Source organism: Anolis carolinensis, chromosome 3, assembly GCF_035594765.1.
Source record: "Anolis carolinensis isolate JA03-04 chromosome 3, rAnoCar3.1.pri, whole genome shotgun sequence".
NCBI lineage: Eukaryota > Metazoa > Chordata > Lepidosauria > Squamata > Dactyloidae > Anolis > Anolis carolinensis.
This window is the reverse complement of record NC_085843.1, coordinates 184,341,880-184,355,863: the sequence shown is the minus strand read 5'-3', so window position 1 is coordinate 184,355,863 and position 13,984 is coordinate 184,341,880. Positions and strand designations below refer to the sequence as shown.

At 37.7% G+C, this 13,984-nt stretch overlaps 1 protein-coding gene across 5 annotated transcripts in view; it reads left to right on the top strand.

The window, feature by feature from the left end:
• adk (adenosine kinase) overlaps positions 1–13,984 on the top strand; it is a 193,751-nt gene that overhangs the window by 171,194 nt on the left and 8,573 nt on the right. For all 5 annotated transcript variants that reach the window (XM_062977450.1, XM_008114276.3, XM_062977449.1 and 2 more), the window contains one exon: positions 7,653–7,739. In XM_062977450.1, coding sequence (XP_062833520.1) covers positions 7,653–7,739 — 87 coding nt within the window. The remainder of the gene's footprint in view (positions 1–7,652; positions 7,740–13,984) is intronic.

Here is a 13,984-nt window from a genome sequence, read left to right as displayed (position 1 = left end):
ACAAAACATACAAAACACAGTCCTTTGCTTTTATCAACAGCAAACACAAAGCTTTCTTATCTTCAAGCGTTAACCTCTGTGGTTTCTGGACTCTCCGTCTTCAAACCTCTCTTCGGTTCCACTTCAGTAACTCTTCAGCAGCAATACCATCTTTGCCACCATCACAGCACACACTACAACACTGCACTTCACAACACTGCACAACACTGTACTTTACAACACTCTAACAACACTACTATAACACACAACACTAACATAAGACTTACTCAGACTCTATTAATAGCCCTCAATCTAAAGCAGGTGTCTTAATTGCTGCTGGTCAAACACAGATGGGACATGATTCCTACAAACACTTATTCATTTTCACTTAAGAAATGACCCAAATAATATAAAACTCTGACATACCTAACAATCGTGCTGAACAAAAGAGCCATAATAAGATGTTCTACAACAAAATATTTAGGTAGTTGGAAATATTTGATTACTGCCTTTTAGTTTGATCCATTAAGATTAATAGTCATCCTGTTAAAGTGGCCATTGTTCAGGCACTCATGTATTTAAAAGCTTCATGTAATATTTGTTGTTGTTGCTCCTGTCAGACTCATTCATCTTCTCTTGACAATTATGGTGGCAACTATTAGATTTCATAATATGTATTTTGTAGTCTCCTGGAGGGCAACATGAAATGAAAAACTGCTATACATTTGTAACCTATTTTATCTTTAGAGACATTCTTCATTGGGTTTTGGGATGATGGTGCTGAAGAGAAGCTTGATTCCTTAAATCCCTACATAGATTATGAGTCATTGCAGCTTTTATTTGCTTTATTTAAATTGTGATTACTCTTGATTGTTTATTTAGTTATCCTATTATAATTGAGACAGAATTGTAGGAATGCTTGAATTCTAACCGACAGTTAGATAATTTGTGGCTATCATCTATGCTTGTCTAAGTCCATCAGCATCAGAGAAAAACAGAGTAGTCCAAAAGAGATGCAGATGGCAATTGAGAGTCTTAAAGACCAGAAGCAAGCTGTATAATCCCATAAAGTGGGTGATCAAGTTTTCAAAAGCAGTGGTTATTTGAGGATAGGGGAAAGGAGATAGTGAGTAGTTTATGGAGCAGATTATTTGTGTGCTATAGCCCATAAGTCCTGAATCAAATATATCTACTGGATATTATTTACAAAAAGTAACATAATTGAATTTGGTTAATTGATACTAAAAGTGAGATAAGCTAATTATTTTGTGCTCTCCCTCTTCTCAATGCCACCTGCTTAGTCAGTTCTGTAGCACTGTTTGTACAATATATTGTTGTCAGTGACAACTGAGCAAGAATTCTATAAGCAGTTGGCTATCAAATAATGGCAAATTTAAAAGCTATGCAAATTGTGCTAGGACAGCCCAGCTTGTTTCAGCCCTCTTTTCTCTATTATCATATCAATTGAGTAAGCTCATACCAGACAAAGCGAGGTTATGGGAACCACCTAGAGCATCACGCACCATTAAACATCAATGCCACATACATGAACATCTGCAATGCCGATCTTATTAACTGAGGGTATACTAGGAGGAGGATAAACAGCTTTCTTTATCACTTAGTTGTAAAAAAATATCCTAACACTTACATTGTTTATCAACAGCAAGTTCACCAATAATTGTATAATATAGTAGGTTAGATTACGGTAGCTTTTCATATGGTTGTTTATGCACAGAGCTCTTAGATTTCCATCCTTAAGCACTTCAGTGAGCCATAAGCTTCTAGTGCTCTTCCTTTTAATGCTCCCTGTATTGACAGGTGGTATTTTCTTTTCATTGTTTTGTATCTGTTCCTTGAGGATTATATTTTATCTGCTTTAAAAATGTTAAAGTTTCACAAACATGAGGCACTTCATTTGAAGCCTTGGATAGCACAAGATTACCCTCTTGTAACTGAAGAGCATGAAATCTGTAGCTCTTGATTATTAAAAATATGCATTCTGTCTAACACATGCAGTTGTTCCCTGAAATGTTTCACAGAGAGCAATATCTTTATTGAGGACTGATTGAAACATTAGAGAATGAAATGTTGGCTTCTTTATAAAGAATCTTGCAATTTGTAGTTTAGTGGTTTGAGCACCTCCTGAATGACAGGGCCAAGACCTTCAATTCCGTATAATGCAGTTTGAACTGCATTTTTTTTTCGTGTCAGGCGCAACCGGATTTGCTTCTGGAGTGAGAGAATTGGCTGTCTGCAAGGACATTGCCCAGGGGACGCCCGGATGTTTTTGATGTTTTACCATCCTTGTGGGAGGCTTCTCTCATGTCCCCGCATGGAGCTGGAGCTGATAGAGGGAGCTCATCCACGCCCTCCCCGGGTGAGATTCGAACCTGGCAGCCTTCAGGTCAGCAACCCAACCTTCAAGTCACAAGGCTTTTATCCCCTAGGCCATCGGAAGCTCCTGTTTGAACTGCATTATATGGTCAGTGTAGTCCAGTGGTTCCCAACCTTTGAACTTCCAGGTATTTTGGGCTTCAATTGCCAGAAATCCCAGCCAGTTTACCAGCTGTTAGGAACTGTTGAAGCTGAAGTCCAAAACAGCTGGAAGCCTAAAGGTTGGGAACCACTGGTGTAAACCCATATGATGCAACTCAAACTGCATCATATGGGTTTGCACTGACCATAGAATGAATTTCAAATTGCAATATATGTCAGTGTAGATGCAGTCAGAGATACTCTGATTTAATCCTCAATCTGTTTTTTCACAGTATCTTTTAGGAATTTGTGTCATAATTCACCTGGGGAAATGAGAAGCCATGTGGTTCATTAGTAGTCTAGAGGTCATGATCAATAATATCAGTCTAAAGCTGGGCCACCAAAACCAACATGGGCTATGTGCAGAAGAATAGTTTGAATTCAGTAACAGAGTACAGCCTCTATGTAAAACATTTGCTAACTAACTTTAATATATATAAATATATCCTTTAGTGTTAACTCCAAATAACACAGGCATATGAACTGTGCTACTGGAGAACATTGAACACACCCCTAAACACTTGTTGGTGCCCTTCTTTTATTGGAAGGGTTTGTTTATCAGGGTGATTAACACATTGTGAATTACCCAGATTTTCTGCCTGTCAATGTGAAGAATGGTATATCTTTTTGTAACATGTGCTAGCCAATTTGATCATTTCAATAACACCAAGCATGAAGCCAAATAGACAGCAGTTATAAATGAATGGCTGCTACTCCATTGATTTTTACTGACCCTCCTCACATGAATGCTCAATAATTTATACTTTTCACTCCACATTAAATCAATGGCCATTTTCTGTCTTTTGTTTTTCATTCATAATACTTTTTAGCTCCAAGCAGAAAATATAGGCACAAAAGTATGCACCATAATATTTGTCCTTTTAGTCTGCATATTACTAATTCATTGTTTCCTCAGTATTTTCCTACCAAATGTTATTTGGGTGATATATAAATTTGGATGTGTGAGAACCAGTTCTGGATGGAGTCACACTCCCCCTGAATGACTGTGTTTGCGGCCTGGGAGTACTCTGGATCTGTCTCTCCAAATGTCAGCCCAGATAGATGTGATGGTCAGGTTTGGCTGATAATACCAGCTGTGCCACTTCCTAGAATCAGAAGATCTAAAGATGATAGTGCTTGCTTTTGTAATCTCAACATCAGATGTCTGCAATGTGCTGTACATAACCCTACTTCTGTACCAAGTTTGGAAACTCCAATTAGCTCAAAATGTGGCAGCAAGATTTGGTCACAGGGACATCTAGGAATGAGTATACTACTCCCATATTCAAGTAGTGGTTGCCAATTAGTTTCTGGGCAAAATACAATGGATTGGTTTTTACCTTTAAAGCCCTACATGGTTTGAGTCCAGATTATCTACAAGATTGCCTCCTCCCACATAATCTCCTTTTAGGACATATAGGCCCCTCTTACTCCAACCAGCCAGAACCCAACTGGCAAACATCACCCAAAGAACTTTGACTATGGAATGACATGCCGGAAGAGATCTGACAGCTAATTGAGCTGTCAAAATTCAAGACAGAATTTAAGACCTATCTCTTTGGGGAGGCCTAGCCAGTCAATTTTAAACTATGAATTTTAACTTTTCATTTTATGAGTATTCGTGTCAATCTTTGTTCTGTTTTAATATATATATACATTTTCATAGCCAAAATAAGGTCAAAATACATGATCAAGGGGCAAAAGCTGCAAATTATGGTAGGGTTAGGCCATAGTTTTATAATGAAAAGTTTTTAAATAAAAAATAACAAAAAATGAGAAGTTGCAACATAAACTTGAAAGTATTTTGGAAATGTGGAGGATAGATATTATTATTATTATTATTATTATTATTAGTCATTTTTCTCCCTTAACAGAGATTCAATGTGGTTAAAACAATACAATATGCAGTATAAATTGTAAAGACTATAAAACTAACATAGAATTAAACCAAGCACTATTTAAAAATAAATAGTTTAAACCATTAAAACCTATTTAAAATACATAAAACACCACACAAACTCCCCTGATTCAGTCTTTTTAATTTAGCCACTGGCTTGGTTGGATATAGTGTTTATATTAAGCAGACGGTATTTTTAAGGGCTACAGGTTTGTTTTTTTTACTGTAAATGACAGTAGAGTGTTGCGTATATGTTATTAAGCTATGTTTTGTTTAATCTTATGACCTTCTTTATCCCACAGGCATGCTTTTAATGGTTTTCTATGCAAACATGATTCACAAGTTCTTGCTAGAAAATGCTTATCACAACTGTGATTATAATAACTAGCATCCTAATGAGTTGTGTTCCATATGTGGGAAATAATCTATAAACTAAGTAAACTGTTCCATAATTTATACTAATTATTGTGAAAGGAGGTAAGTCCTATATATTCCAATTACAGCAGCAATTAAATGAAATCATGTGGATACTAATTAGGTGAACCTAAAAGGATCATAGGCTTGTGTACATAATTATCAAAGGAACAATCAGCAACTAATTTAGGATGAATAAATTTGTTTCATTTGGAGGACAGATCCAGCAATATGTTTTTTTCATTTTATGTTTCAGAAGTAATTCTGCTGAGATCGGTCTGATTTTACTCAGCATTTTTATCAATGTTGCCAAAAGCTGAATCTAAACTCTGGAGATCAGTTGTTAAGCCTTACAAAGAACTACTTAGTACTCCCACTCTTGTTCTTAGAGAGGCAGACAAACACATATAGACACATAAACCTGAAAATTTGTGGTGACATTGATTAAAGGCAAAAGAAACTTGAAATCAGATTATCCGACTTTTAACTTTTCTAAACACACAAGGGATAGAAATTAAGAGTTATGATTTAGGAATTATACTCCCATCTATGTTTACTCAAAGTAAGTCTCACTGTGTTTAATAAGACTTGCTTCAAAGTTTTAATATGTCAGAGTAGAGTGGTATCGTTTTTACTTGAATTTTGGGAATCCACAGTAAAGGTGAGCTCTTACCCTACTAAGTATAAAAAAAATTAATATATAGGTTTGCTTTTAACATTCCTTTGGCATATATATTTATCTGGATATTATAATAAACCAGTTTTCATCATATCTCAGGACAGTGAATAATTTGAAATTTTACGTAATTTGAATCCATTCCTCTGTGTTTTGGTTTCAGGAGCAGAAAAATAGATTGCCCCCTCCTCAGTTCAACTTACGGTCTACTAAGAGTCCTAAATCATTTTCACATGTACTACTGTCAAGCCAGATGTGACTCATCCTGTATCTATGCATTTCATTTTTTCTGCCTAAGTGTAGTATCCTACATTTATAAATTAGTCTTGGCCTAGCTATCTAATCTGTTAACATCATTTTGAATTCTGATCCTTGAATCCTTTTGAATCCTGATCATTTGAATTAGGAGGGATAGTATTACCTATCCCTCCTAATTTGGTGTCATTTGCAAAATGATAAGTATGGACCTTCATCCAAGTAATTAATACAGATGTTGAACAGCACTGGGCCCAGGACAGAATCCTGTGGCACCCCACTAGTCACTTCTTTTCAGGATGAAGAGGAACCATTGGTGAGCACCCTTTGGGTTCAGTCATTCAACCAATTCCAAATCCATCTAGAAGTAATATTGTCAAGCCCACATTTTACTTGTTGGCTTGCAAGACGATCGTGGGGATATGCTACATTCACAGCATTCCCCTCATCTACCAAGCTTGTAACTCTGTCGAAAAAAGAGATAAGATTAGTCTGGCATTACTTGCTTTTATGAAACCTATGTTGACTCTTAGTGATCTTGATCCAAGCAATGCATCAACCATAAAGTTCTTGAAATCGGTAATGAGAAATGACAACTGCAGCGCTCTCCCAGTTACAGGACACATTAAGGCATGTAGTTGTAGTCCTCCTTGGGCTCCTGCCACAGATTTGTATCAAAACACCTACATGGACTTAGTATAAAATTCAAGCAGAAATTCCAGAAGAAAAGGAATGAGAAGAAGAGGAAATATATTTTCTAAGAGTATTTGCCATACCACAAACTTGCATCTCCTAGAATCTAAGATAGTATGCAGGTAGAAATTGGGGAATTTTCATAGGCTTCCTGACATTCTTCCTAATGTTTTGACTGCTGCTTAAGGCTGTGTTGTCTTGGTAGTCTGCCTGAATTTTAAATCACACAAATATGCACACATCCAGACCCTAAATAAAGCAGGGTGTTATGGTCTGTTATGGGAGTGGATGATGGGATGCTTGTTCTTTCATTTTTCCATTCCTATCTGCCAAAACACCAACCAATCTTTGTTTCTTTGATACATATTGACTATGAGGCAGTTCATACATAGGCTTCTATGTATTTACACATCAACACATTGGTAATTACGTTTTTATCACCTTTGTGACATTATACCCCTGGGAAATTCTTAATGATGAATTAGAAGCATCTATTTAATGTTATGACCCTAGCACTCTAAAGCGCTTGTGCCCATACAATTGGACGTTACATGGGAAATGGCAAATTGAGCTACAGTAGAGTCTCACTTATCTAACATAAACGGGCCGGCAGAATGTTGGATAAGCGAATATGTTGGATAATAAGGAGGAATTAAGGAAAAGCCTATTAAACATCAAATTAGATTATGATTTTACAAATTAAGCACCAAAACATTATGTTTTACAATAAATTTGACAGAAAAAGTAGTTCAATACGCAGTAATGCTATGTAGTAATTACTGTATTTACGAATTTAGCACCAAACCATCACAATGTATTGAAAACATTGACTACTAAAAGACAGAGTTGGATAATCCAGTTGGATAAGCGAAGTGAGACTCTACTGTATGACGTTTTATAATAACTTGAAATAATCTGTGTGATACCAACAGAACTGTAAAAAGAAAGTGAGACTTGTGAATGTTTTCATCAAAGTTGTAACCCTAAACTCATTTAGTATTAGATTCGTTTTTTTACCAACCAAAAAAAAAAAAAGGATTATAACTCCAGTCTTATTTTATTACATCCATGGATTCTGGAAGTTTTGATCAACAGTTTTAAACTGAATTTAGTACCCATGTTAAGTTGTTATAGTTATCATTGTTTCTTTACAATGTCTTAGGATATCTTAAGACATGTTTTCTTTTCTCTCTTATCTTGTAGAAAATGAAGTAAAATCTTTCCCGGTCTTAATTAGTGATCAGAGTGAGATTGTTGACACCAATGGAGCCGGAGATGCATTTGTGGGAGGTATGTACTCTTTGCTTTTAGACTTTGTTAAGAAACGCCTACTGAGTTTCATTAAAAATATTGAGAACGGTTTTTTTCTACTATAGAACATTTTTTATTTGAAGCTTTAATTTGCATCTTTAAATTTGGTTTTAATGGCCTTTTAATTTTCTCAGGTACAAAGCATTTTGTGTCTTTATAAGATAATATGCTATTATGCATTTATTTCGCATAATTAACTGTATCTGTCAGAATGTTGCACAAACATGCTGTGCTAAATGTGTTACATAATGTACCCCTACTCCCTCAGGGCTTTAAAATGTTAGTATGTTGTTTTTCTTTTAACAGGTTGTAGTGTATATTAACCATTATGTAAACAGTTGAGTGTAAAGTTTGAGCCATTATTTTTCTAGTGCATCTGTTTCTTAAACTGTTGATGTGCAATGCCAAAACGATTACAGACTTAAATGTTTTAGAACTCAAAAAGAGAATCGCACCTGCTACTATTTTATCCATTTACAATGATGCTTTTTTACTGTCAGGGCAAGAAAAGCTGTGATATTTATAGGAACCAAAAATTAAGGTTGTACATAGCCCAACCAAACCAAATTTCTTGGTGTTTTATTTTTTAAGCCTGTTCCTGGGATAATTTGGGACACTGATTTAGAAAATTACCCCAATTGTAATTTTCTGTGGGCTAGCTGACGGTGACTGATAGATGGCATATCTTCTGTATCTTAAAAACCAGAACTGATAGGGGAAAATTGGTGGCATTTTTGGAATCAGAAGGTCAAAAATACGTAGAAACAGGTCTAATATTTCAGACACCAAAATGTGTTTTAGGCAGTGTTATCTTACTGTCAGAAGCCCCCAGTAGTACAGCAGATTAAACCACTGAGCTATTGAACTTGCTGACCAAAAGGTCAGTGGTTCAAATCCGAGGAGTTGGGTGAGCTCCCGCTGTTAGCCCCAGCTTCTGCCAGCCTATCCGTTCGAAAGCATGAAAATGTGAGTACATCAGTAGATATCACTTTGGCAGGAAAGGTGATGGCGCTCCGTGCAGTCGTGCAGCCACATGACCTAGGAGGCGTCTACAGAAAACGCCGGCTCTTCAGCTTAGAAATGGAGATGAGCACCAACCCACAAAATTGGACACAGCTAGACTTAATGTTAGGGGAAAGCCTTTACCTTTACCTATCTTACTGTCCCCTCTCACTGTGTATTGCAATGCTCTGTTGTTGCATGTTAAAGTGCGTAGTGTCAGTGAGAGCCCTATGTAGATCAGTAGGTAACTATTTATTTATTTATTTATTTATTTATTTACCATATTTATATCCTGCCTTTCTCTAGCCCAAGAGGGACTCAAAGCAGCTTACAGACGGCACTTAGACATAAAAACATAAACCTGAAGTAAAATTAATTTAAAATTAAATACATACATAAAAACATAATTAAAATACATTCCAATGTCAAGACACGTCATCCAAAAGCAAGGTCTAAGGCCGTTCCATAATCAGTTGCACGATTTCCAAGTCAACTTATTGCACTGTACTATTTTTCAAAGGCCTGCTCCCAAAGCCAGGTTTTTACTTTCCTTCTGAAGGCCAGGAGGGAGGGGAAAGATCTAATATCACTAGGGAGGGAGTTTCACAGCCGAAGGGGCCACCACTGAGAAGGCCCTGTCTCTCGTCCCCACCAATCACACTTGCCAAGAAGGTGGGATTGAGAGCAGGGCCTCCCCAGACAATCTTAGACTACAAGGTGGTTTATGTTCTTTTAGGCCAGAACCTTTCCAAATATTTAATGTTAGTGACGGACGTTTTAGTCATGCATCATTTTGCGATACAGTAATTCAGTTTTACTAGCAAATTGGAAGTTAAACCAACCCTTTATAAAAGATACAGGCACATACATAAATTGTAATAACAAAATGTATGGTGACACAATATATGAAAACTTTTTAATGTATATTTTTAATAATTGTGATTGATTCTTTATTTCACACAGACTCAGAGGTTTCTCGTTAGATTTGTGTGACACACCTACACACTACAGCCAACACACTAATGTGCCATGACACACAGTTTGGAAAACTCTGCTCCGGGTGTTCTTGGCTAGAACTCACATTTAGAGGCAGTATAGCAATTGATGAAGCATGGTGGGCATTGCAGTCCTACAACATTTGAAGACTACAAGCTTGCCTATTTTTCCTCAAAGTACAGTATAGCACTGATCCATTAGTTGCTGCCTCTTGCCCTCTTTGGGCTCATCTGTATCTGAAGCTAACTTGAGCCCCAGTCTAGGGAACAGACAAGGTGAAAACGATGGGATCCATTAAGAAGGTTCCGTCCCTGGCTTATGGAAGGCCCGGGCTGTGGCGCAGGCTGGTGAGCAGCCAGCTGCAGCCAGCTGCAACAAATCACTCTGACCAAGAGGTCATGAGTTCGAAGCCAGCTCAGAGCCTGCGTTTGTCTCTGTCTTTGTTCTATGTTAAGGCATTGAATGTTTGCCTTATATGTGTAATGTGATCCGCCCTGAGTCCCCTTCGGGGTGAGAAGGGCGGAATATAAATACTGTAAATAAATAAATAATAAATAAGACTAATGTCTCTTGTGCTTCACCTCCAACCCTCCCTGAATCTTGGGGTTTGAGCCTCAGGGGATTTGGTAACAATCTGAAAAGCAGTAGTAACATAGAAAAAACATGAATTTCATTCCTGCCCTGTATACTAATACCTTTCAAACTGGTAATGTTTTAACCAAAAGAGGTTTATTCACGGTTCTTGGATGAATTAGGGAAAACGTACATTTAGCATTTAGTCTGCGGTGAGCGTGGTTAGCTTTAATTCTTGTGATATGGTAGACTTAATGTTGTAACACTGACTTTATGTAAGACCAAAGGAATTGGTAATTGTAAATACATTGTTTAAAAGCCAGACCCCTAATTTGGTAGAGAGCCAACTCTGACTTAAATGCTGGAAACTACAAGAGGAGGCAGTTTCTGCTTAGAACCTTGCAGTCTAAGTAAGATGAAGGAAAACACAATAGAGGGGGAGTTGGCTACATTAAATAAATATAATTGGTTGCAGAAAATACTAAAATGCATAAAATGGTAGTAATTTTAGGGATTTGTTTGAGTCAGAGTTTGGAAGTGGGAGGGGGAACTGAATTTAACAGAGAATTTGCTGTTAATAACAACTGACCTGAGAGCAGGCATAGAGGAAATAGCATGGCAGTATGTGGACATTTATGAAGGTAGGAGGAGGTTGAAAATGGTATCTGTCTTTCCAACAGGAAATAACCTTTAGGCAGTCACTTAAAGGCTAGGATTCTTTTGTGGACAGGAGCTCACATAAGTATGTAAACCTTTCTAGCCTTACAGCCTATATATGATAAGTCTGTCTTATCATAACTATCTATGATACATTAATTTTAACAGTACCAGTAGTCTCCTTGCTTTATAAGTTATTTCTCTAGTTCCCTAGATTGGCTCAGAAATTAATCTGTGGCTAGAAGCTCACCCATCTCTAGTTTGGTTGTCAGCTGTCTTGTATCGGTTTTGGTATGTGGCAGCGAGGTGATAACTCATCAAACATAGTCCATAAGTGACAGGAATCTGTTTCCTTTTACTGTTTTCATGGCAATGACTAAACCTCAGAAACCCCCCTTTCTTTTCATTCTTATTTGGTTTTGTTTACAGCACAACTAAACAATAGGTTCCTCCATTCAAGCTGCTGTTGTCTCTCAGGTTAACGTGATTATAATTGTGCTCTTCTGGGGCAAATCTACATTGATAATTTAAAGCAGTTTCAAAACGGTATTGAAGAAAGTGGTTTCACTGTACAGATGATTACATAGAAAATCAAAGCCCATATGATGATTACAGAAACCACAGAATACTGAGGTGCATTAACTGCTTTCTTTTGCACATCCTTGTCTGGCCACCACATTTTGAAGCTAACTTTAAACTGCATTAAAAAGTCAGTGTAGATGGGATCTTAGTTCTGATTCTCAGGAGCCTGAAACTTCAGCAAAGTCCAGTAGGGAGCTGCACACTGCAGTTAGGTACTGTATGTCATTTTGATGGTCATTGTCTAACGTGTCGGACCTTCCCTCTTCTCATTTTCTTCATCTCTACCTTCATTTGGTTACTGGATAACAACTCTGCCAGATCAGTGGGATGCTTTTCTTGCCATATTGAATGAATAAATTATTCACCTTCTTTGTCCAAAAGGACTACACTATCCAGCTACTGTATATCTATAAGTATTTTCAATCTGTGCTAGAAACATTTTTTTTAATTTTGGCTTAGAGTGTGTAACTTGAATTTATTTATTATTTCCCCCCTCTTTCCCTAATTTCAAATCTGTTCTAGATCTAGATAGAACTTTAGGCATGCCAGGCAGATACATGATTAACATGTACTACCATTGATTTTATTTTAGAAATACATCATACCATTACTGCTTTTTCTGGATTTTTTCTACCCCTCTCTCTTTGTTACTTTATAGCCTTAAACTTCCTTTTCTTTTCAGCAGTCTTATCTTTTCCCATCGTTTCCCTGAGCTAGATGGTTCTGGTTTCTTAGGCCTATCTCCTAGGTCGTGTCTGCACAAAAAGACAGATCAAACCAAACTCACTACAGATCAGACACTGGTAGTCTTCTCGACACACCGTGAAGGGGGTGGGCCATCCCCGTGTTAGTGCAGCTTGTCATTACTGGTCTCAGAGCTCCTTGTGAACACCTGACCATCCCTAATGTATCTGATCTACCCTCACAATCAGAAAGAATGAGAGGACTGTCTAAACACCAATGCAGCACCACAGACCCAGGGTCAACTTTCACAGTCAACTTGGGGCCAATCCAGAGCATAAGGTTCCCATGTGCCCCAGATGAAGCCAACGGTACAGAACAGAACATTTTTATTTCAGTCAATGACCAGCATTGAAAGAACCAGTAGAACATTTAGGCATCAAAATACAACATTTGAAAGGTGAGTTTTAAAAACATTGCAAAGTATGAGACTTAAACCAGCATTAAATAACAATTTTAGCAATGATAAAAGCTAAGATAAAGTAATAAAACATTTTGAGACTGCACCAACAAGCTATTGCTGATGAACAAACACTTGCAACAAGAGAAAAGTATCTAGAGAGAGGGGTATGAGCACATAGGGGGCACAAGGAGAGGGGAGCACAGTCAAACAAGTCCAAATACTAGGCATGGGAGCACTAACTATAACTATAATTACAAGTTTCCAATAAGTAAAAATGCTAGCTCATGGTACCGGTCATCACCCAGTGAATTTCAAGTGCTGCTGCACAGAACTTGCCAACTATATATGTTGTAATGATTTGGTGTCCGAGAGCAGCACGGTGGTGTAAAAGTGTCCTGAGCGTCCTGGGTGTTTGTAAAGCAGTGGTGATATGAGACTATTACGAATGTTTCTATAAAACAGACACTGCAGGAGCACATGTTTTGTTATTTCTATGTGTCCAGAGTCACAGGAGCACAGTTTCTCTGGGTAGGAAGTTTTCCGATAAAGCAGATGGTGTACAGTGTACACGAGGCCCTACTAGGTATTATGACAGTTATGTAGGGCAGGGTGGGCAACATGTGATTATTGGACACAAGTGGTTTTTGAATCCTTCCTTTGCGCCCCTAACAGTTGCCCTTCCAGCACTATTCACACACTCCAGATTGTGTTACAAGGTACCAGTTCCTCTCTTTTGGTGAAAACCGCTTGTACATGACTCTGTGGCTCAGGAAGGTACTCTCAAATGATCTTGCACCATAATAGTAACACGGGTGCTACTGAATGTTGTTGATGACATCAGGAGAGGAGGCACCAAAAGGCTTCCAAGGTTGCCCATTCCTACTGTGGTGTGATACCGGTCTTCTCACGCTAGAGCTTAAAGGCAAAGAGTCTGCATCCCATCTGAAATCCTGTGGCTTCATCTTCCAGAATTCTGAAGCTTGTAGTTTAGCACATGGGCCTTTAAAAACCGCTCAGCCAGGAGAAGTCTTGAATCTCATTAGACTACAAGCTCCAGAATTCTGCAGGAGACAGTGACAGGATTTCAGATGGGATGTCTACTCTTTGCTTACTCTGTGATAAGGCAAATAGTCAGCTTCAAAGATAAAGGTACAAGCTCAAAGTTTGCTAGAAAGGACAGGTTAAAATATAGGACAAGACCAAATAATCAAGTATCACTTTGAGTCTGTTACAGAGTTAGGACATGATGCCACATATTCTTTTAAAAGTC